At 36.8% G+C, this 8,018-nt stretch overlaps 1 protein-coding gene across 1 annotated transcript; it reads left to right on the forward strand.

Moving 5' to 3' along the window:
• The first annotated feature begins 3,564 nt into the window (after positions 1–3,564).
• On the forward strand, positions 3,565–7,550 carry LOC123916009 (LOB domain-containing protein 24-like). The gene is made up of 2 exons (XM_045967328.1): positions 3,565–3,717; positions 7,230–7,550. Exons 1-2 carry the CDS (start codon positions 3,565–3,567, stop codon positions 7,548–7,550), a joined length of 474 nt encoding a protein of 157 aa, XP_045823284.1.
• The last annotated feature ends 468 nt before the right edge of the window (positions 7,551–8,018 follow it).

Genomic DNA, 8,018 nt, shown 5'->3' on the forward strand with positions numbered 1-8,018 from the left:
ATATATATATAGGGAGCACTTCAAGTGAGAGGAGTTGCTATTGTGAGAGATGAGAGGATTGATTAATAACCACTAGATTAAAATCAACGGTTGGCATTAAATTATTCATTAAAAATGTGACCGCACCTGATCACTCTTATCAAACTATGCGCTTCAAATCTCCGTCGCCTCCTCTGTGAACGTTTGCGATTCATATTTGGGTTAATTCTTTGAATGTAGAAAAATCTATTGACAAATTCGAAATCCGTGATATCCAATTTGTCATTCCATCTCCCATTGTCATTCCTGAACAAGGTCCTTCACCTCTTCTTTCTATCTCTCTAAAACAAGGGGCAGGATTGCATGAGCACACCATAAATGCACAAGCTTTTGTTTTATTAGAAATGGATACACTGACAATTCCATTGTCTCATTATCCATTGAAATTTCACAAACAATTCGTTAAGTTTTTTCTATCGATTTTATTATTTTAACAAAAACCTAACACATTTAAAAATCTGCTCTTATCACCACAATCCTTTAAAATCCAAAGTTTGAATCGATATGGACGCACCATTTATCTATATGATTAAAAAAACTAGATCCTTTGAGAGGTGAATGAATGGGTACAAGGATATGAGGAATTTTGTGGAATAATGAAGCAGAGAGAAGACGAAGCGGTTTGTTTTTTCTGTTTCTGCAGGGTGCAGCACGCACATTGTATTTTATTTAATTTTAACCGTTGCTTTGTATCCAATGGTCAATATTTCATCCTCTCATCTCTCATAATAAGACTCTCCTCTCACTTGAAGTACTCCCTATATATATATATATATATATTGACTTTCACCATCAGTTTTATCTGGTTCGGGGGTCAGTTCTGACATCAAGTGGTTCCAGCCATCTTCCGATCGCAGTTGCGGGGATCGAACCACGGCCCTTCCTACCAAGTTCAGCGTCAATTACCACTAAACCAACTAATGATCGATATATGTCTTGTGGATATTGATTGCCACAATATAACAATGACTTTAAGGCCATTGAGAAGATAAGTGAGCTATTATTGGATCTAATAAATAGTGGAGACTATGGCCTCTGCATCAATTGAAGATTTGGAGTTAGTAGTTTATGATGATTTCTCTCCCGACCCCTCGCATTTTTTTTTACTTCCTGAATTTCCGTTTTTGCCTTTGGGGTACTGCGGTTTATACGAACCGAATTTTTGTCATGCTAAAAAAATTCGGTTAATATAAACCGAAATATTGTGTTCCAATTTTTTTTCCAGATTTCCTGCATAAATTCTGCATGAGACCCTCATTTTCCACAATTTATTTGAAATACTAAACGATGTCCGATTTGAGTAAACGACCACTCTTCGGAAAGCTTAGGGTGTCAAGAATACAAATATAATTTTTGTTTTGAGGGTTAACTATCCAATTGGTTCAGTTTGACCAAATAATGGGTGCTGGTACAAAAACAAAGCAGAAACTTTTTTCAAACTTGTAGGTAGATTTTCTTATACTATCTTTAATGAAATTTAACAATTCCGGTGTCAATCATGTAGTAAATTTTGTCTTCTTTACACTAGATTAAAAATCATTAGCATATGACTTATATTCAGAGAGTTATGCTAAATTTACCACTCTACAACATTTTGCAGAAACTTTTCTCAAACTTGTAGGTAAAGTTTCTCATACTATACTTAATAAAATTTAACAATTCCGGTGTCAATCTTGTAGTAAATTTTGTCTTCTTTACACTAGATTAAAAATCATTAACATATGACTTATATTCAGAGAGATATGCTAAATTTACCACAAGTAGCTCTACACAAATTTTTTCTTCTTTTTGGTGGGTAAATTTCTTTTCACATAAATTTCGGTTTATATAAACTGATTTTTTTCCATGTTTAAAAATTTCGGTTCGTAAAAATTGAAGTTTGTCGGCAAATTTTTTTCAAATCACAAGGGATAAAATGAGATTTTTGGTGGGTATAAAAGAAAGACAGGGTCGGGAGATAAATCATCGTAGTTTATTTGTTTGATTTCCATGAGATGGAGCCTAAAAAATGTAGAATTCTAAATATGCGTAAGTATTTCATTTGCGACTGTTGCCTTAGGCCGGTTAAGTTCAATAACTTGAGGTGCAAGAAAATAAAAGAGATAAAGGTTAAAATTGCATTTTGTAAAAATTGAACAAAAAAAAAAAAACTGACTTTTTGTCTTTTTGAAAGAATTTTCAATTTTTTTTTCTTTCACGAGGATATTTTTGAAATATTTCTTTTCCAGTCTCATTTATTTTTCTATGCTCTTGTTGCCAGTGCTATATTGTTTTATTTGCGGTTGAAACTTGAGGATGTTTTCTCTCCCCATCCCCCGTGATTCTTTTATACCCCCAATATTTCGATTTTGCCCTTGCAAAAAGTTTCGGTTCGCAGAAACTGAATTTTTTCTAGTACAAATTTTGAGAAAATTTCGGTTTTTAAGGCAAAAAAAACTTCGGTTTCTATAAACCGAAATTTTTTGCAAGGGTAAAATTGGAAATTCAGGGGATATAAAAGAATCACGAGGGGTGGGGAGGGAAAACATCAAACTTGAGAGCTCTCTGTTTTGAGATGGATTTACAGAATCAAGCTCCAAATCAGCATAATATCAAACATGTTAGCATGCGTGGATGCATAATAATAATAATAATAATAATAATGTAATGAAAAATGTAAATGGAGTTTTTCTTTTTTATTTTGTCAAGTAGTCTGATGATTATAAATTCATGTCTTGAGGTGAATAAGTGGGAAATCTCAAATTTGAACCTCAACCCTGCATATAAAGTGCAATGTTCCTACGATTGAGTTATGCTTATGAGACAAATGTAAATGGAGTCTATAGATATGATCATATACATAAATGGTCCATTTAAATTTAAAATATATTGGATTTTTTTTATACAAAATATGGTGTCAAAACAATTTTTTTCCACCACAGTATCCGGTCCATTGGACCGTCTAATCTGATTCAGGGATCAATTCTGACATCAAGTGGTTTCAGCTTCTCCCGATCGCAGTTTCGGGAGATTGAACTGTGATTCTCTCTATCAAGTCCAACGTCAATCACCATTGGACCGACCAACTAATGGTTGGTTGAAAAAAGTAATTTTTTTTGTTGATAGACGAAATGACAAATAAATTGAAAACTCACACACACAAAGTGGAGTGACCGGGGTTCGAAACCCGGTCCTGACGTCCGAACAAGAAATTTTAACATTTTTATCAGTTGAATTAGGATTTGTTGACCGAAAATAAGTATTTATTTACTTGCCTTACTATATTACTAATTTCTAATAAAAAATTTATTGCTTATTGCCTTGATTCATGTCCCGCTAGAATTTCATACTCTTAGCACCAAAACTTTCCTTCTTCGGCATTACAATATAGCCGTTAGTATTTCCTAATTTAACTTTGTAGCCATTATAATACAAATACTCTTCCCTTGACAAATATAATTTATCAAATTTTATGCAAGATTTCCTTCTTCTTTACTATAATTTTTCTTAGATTTCTCTTTATACAAAGGATTTGATTTTGACATCATGATTAATGGTAGGTGTGCAGCTTGCAAGAATCAAAGAAGAAGGTGTCCTTCTGATTGCATTTTCTCTCCATATTTCCCTCCCAATGACCCTCAAAGATTTGCTTCTGTTCATCGAATCTATGGTGGTAGCAATGTGGGAAAAATGCTTCAGGTATTTTTTAATAATAATTTAGTATCTAGTATGTATTATTATTAGTATATAATTATAGCATGGAAAAAATAATGTTTTTTTTTATGGTCACATTAAAGTTGAAAAAAAATGTTATTATGTGTTATGTAAAAATTTTCTTGTTATTCTTGGTCAGATTTTATTTGTCTTGCAGCCGAACTTTGGATTATCGGACCTTTCCTGAGAACCATAGACATTGTTGTGAATTCGTTAATAAAAATCACACCAATACGAAACTTGATGTGTGGAGCAATTGAGTCAAGCAACCAATATCAAAGAGTTGATAGAGATGATGATAATAATAATCCAAAAGGCAAGTAAACAAATAAAAGAGAGAAGAGACACAAATCTTTGTTTACCCAGTTCGGTTAAAATAACCTAGTCTGGGGGAGAGAGCAGCCCTCCGTTCCACTAGAATCAAATAAGTCACTTACAAGCAATTCCCAAATTTGGATTACAAGAATTAGCAAACCCTAACTCTACCCAAATCCCGAATTCCTTCCCGTGATGAAGAAACTCAATTTGACGTAGTCTACCCAAGGTGAACAAAGCAAACAATAAACCTTTGCCCTAGAATTATACCAAAAGAAAACCCTTTTGTTCTCTCTCTAAAACCCTAGCCTTTGATGGTGGCAAATCCTTATTGTTCCTTTCACTCTCTTATTTTTCTATGAATAAAGTGATCCCTATTTATAGAAAAATATATGCCAAAAAACTAGTAACAAATCTGTTTTAAAAATAAAACAAATCCAAGTCAGAGTACCCTCCAAGAAAAGATTTTTCCCAAAAAAACAGCAAAACAACACATGCTGTCAAAACGCGCTGCGCCTGGGCGTGAGCTCCTACGCCTGGGCGTGAGAAGGCAGATTTGATCCCAATTCTGCACGCTTGGGCGCCAGCTCCCACGCCTGGGCGTGAGCTGGCAGAATCTCCCTAAAAACATGATTTTCTGACTTCTTGTTACCGAGATTTCAAGGCATATCCAACAATTCTCCACCTTGCCTTTAAATCGATGGTGATCCCATCAACCACCATGCTGCTCTCTCCATCTTGAACCTCTATTCAAGATCACCGGCCAAGTCCAAGTCCCACTTGAACCTTGACCTAGGCACCATCCTCCACTTGCTTCCCACAAGTTGTACCTCACCTTCATTCCTCGGAATGCCTTCCGCCCTCATGAAGATCTTGCCTCCCACTACCATAGGATGTTTGGTAGCACCCACAAGATTCACCGCACCCTCTTCAGCCCCCGGAGTAGCTAAGTCCGTCCTCCTGAAGAAACGCTTGTTCCCCACTATCACCGGTATTTTAGATAGCCCAACAAGCTTCACCATCCTTCGACCCCCGGAATGCCTTCCGTCCTCTCGAAGTATTGCTTGGCTCCGAACCCACCCTGGAATTTTAGGCGGTTCCACAAGCTGCAACATCAAACTCCCCTTGCATCCAACTACCTCCAGCAGTCCTACAAGTTCCCTAGTTTGATCACCGTTGCTTTCAATTGCCTCCCTGAAGATTCTCTCAAGGTCTTGCACTTCTTCAGATACAATTGAAACATAACCCACAAGGTCTCCATGGTCATCCCCCTTTGGTTCAACACTACCACCCTCCTCCCTATCTCCGATTAGATAGCCAAGGGTTAATGTTGACTGTCTACCACTATTGGAAGACTCCACCTCAAACTGAGTTTCCACCAAAGTATATTTACCATGATCTCCACCTTGTAACAAGCAAGACCTCTCCAACTCCTCTGAAACAGCCACCCCGAAATCCCCTAACTCTCCACCGTCACGAGCATCATCACCAGACACCACTAGTGCCTCTCCATACTCATAACCCTCATACTCCGATGAGCCTTCAACAACATGAGCAGAATTATTGTCCTTCAACTCCGGACAATCCCTCTTGAAGTGACCTTTCTTCTGACAATGGAAACAATTCCACTTGTCACCGCCCTTTCCCTTAGCCTTCCTACCTCCACCTCCACCTCTCCCACTTGAAACGTTTAAGGCATCCACACCGCTCTCCACCTTCAAGTTATTTGACTTAGTTAGCTCTTTCGACCTCAAGGCCGATTGAACTTCCTCCAAGGTAACAGGGTTTTCCCTGCCGTAGAGCATGGTATCCTTGAAACTTTCATAGGATTTAGGTAACGTACATAGTAGATGTAGTGCTTTATCTTCATCTTCTAGGTTCACCTCAAGGTTGGCTATGTCATCAATAATCTTATTAAATTCCGCCAATTGTTCCGTCATGGATTTCGTCTCCACCATTCGGTAAAAGAATAGCTTTTGTTTCAGAAACTGCTTATGTGCCGCCGACTTAGTCATATACAATGAATCAAGCTTAGCCCACATAGCCGCAGCGTTGGTCTCCTTTGCAACTTCTCTCAACACATTGTCTCCGAGACACAAGATGATAGCACTAACCGCCTTATCATTCAATTCAGCCTTCTCCGCGGCGGAGAGACTCGCCGGCATCCGTGCTTCCCCCTTCAAGGCCTCAACACACTTGTTATGGACTAAAACAGCCCTCATCTTCACCTTCCACAACCCGAAGTCGTTACTACCGGTGAACTTCTCAATATCAAACTTCGAACCCATGGTACTTGATTATCGAATGATCCTTGCCCCACGGTGGGCGCCAATTGTTGTGAATTCGTTAATAAAAATCACACCAATACGAAACTTGATGTGTGGAGCAATTGAGTCAAGCAACCAATATCAAAGAGTTGATAGAGATGATGATAATAATAATCCAAAAGGCAAGTAAACAAATAAAAGAGAGAAGAGACACAAATCTTTGTTTACCCAGTTCGGTTAAAATAACCTAGTCTGGGGGAGAGAGCAGCCCTCCGTTCCACTAGAATCAAATAAGTCACTTACAAGCAATTCCCAAATTTGGATTACAAGAATTAGCAAACCCTAACTCTACCCAAATCCCGAATTCCTTCCCGTGATGAAGAAACTCAATTTGACCTAGTCTACCCAAGGTGAACAAAGCAAACAATAAACCTTTGCCCTAGAATTATACCAAAAGAAAACCCTTTTGTTCTCTCTCTAAAACCCTAGCCTTTGATGGTGGCAAATCCTTATTGTTCCTTTCACTCTCTTATTTTTCTATGAATAAAGTGATCCCTATTTATAGAAAAATATATGCCAAAAAACTAGTAACAAATCTGTTTTAAAAATAAAACAAATCCAAGTCAGAGTACCCTCCAAGAAAAGATTTTTTCCCAAAAAAACAGCAAAACAACACATGCTGTCAAAACGCGCTGCGCCTGGGCGTGAGCTCCTACGCCTGGGCGTGAGAAGGCAGATTTGATCCCAATTCTGCACGCTTGGGCGCCAGCTCCCACGCCTGGGCGTGAGCTGGCAGAATCTCCCTAAAAACATGATTTTCTGACTTCTTGTTACCGAGATTTCAAGGCATATCCAACAGACATTTTATTTTTGCACGTTATAAAATAATGACTTTGTGGAATTTTAATGTTGCAGCAATTGCCTAACAATGTACGACAACAAGCTGCAAATACTTTGTATTTAGAAGCAAAATGTAGGATTCAAGATCCTGTTTATGGATGTGTTGGGATTATCTCTAAATTGTATGAACAAATCCATGATACAGAAATTGAGCTGGCCAAAATCCAAACTCAAATTGCTTGTCATAAACCCCAAAATCCACAATTTGAAGCTGAATCAAATTTCAATGACTTGTCCACAGTTGATGCTGAATTAAATTTGAACTTTTTACCACCACAAAGCAGCAGCATGGAGCAGTTCCATTGGCCTAGTCAAGATCCTAACTGGTTCAATTAAGTTTTTTTTTTTTTTAATAGATACAAAGCAATAGCTTGATCTTATCTTTGGATTTGAATGGTTGATATTCTAAAATAATTGATTTGGAGATTTTATTTTTTGTTGCTAGATTTGGCATATTTTGAGGAATGTTTGAATTTGTCCACTGATAGATTGATAATTTTAGCGCTGAAAATGTTATCATTAATTTTCTCATTTGTTACTTGTTTTGTTCACAATTTTTTATTTTTTTTTAAAAAAAATTGGGTTGTTCACAATTAGGAATGCATGAATGATACAGACGATCATATTAATTTATACAGCAATTTTTTTTTTCATGTAACACCATTATATAGTTTATCTAGAATATATAAAGATATTTGTCAAAAAAATAATAATATATAAAGATATAATAATATACATAATGATACAATAGAAGTGGTCTACATAATATCTTGATTAAGTCACATCAAATGATTATACATCAAC

The sequence above is a fragment of the Trifolium pratense genome, linkage group LG3 (genome assembly GCF_020283565.1).
Source record: "Trifolium pratense cultivar HEN17-A07 linkage group LG3, ARS_RC_1.1, whole genome shotgun sequence".
In the NCBI taxonomy this organism is placed as follows: domain Eukaryota; kingdom Viridiplantae; phylum Streptophyta; class Magnoliopsida; order Fabales; family Fabaceae; genus Trifolium; species Trifolium pratense.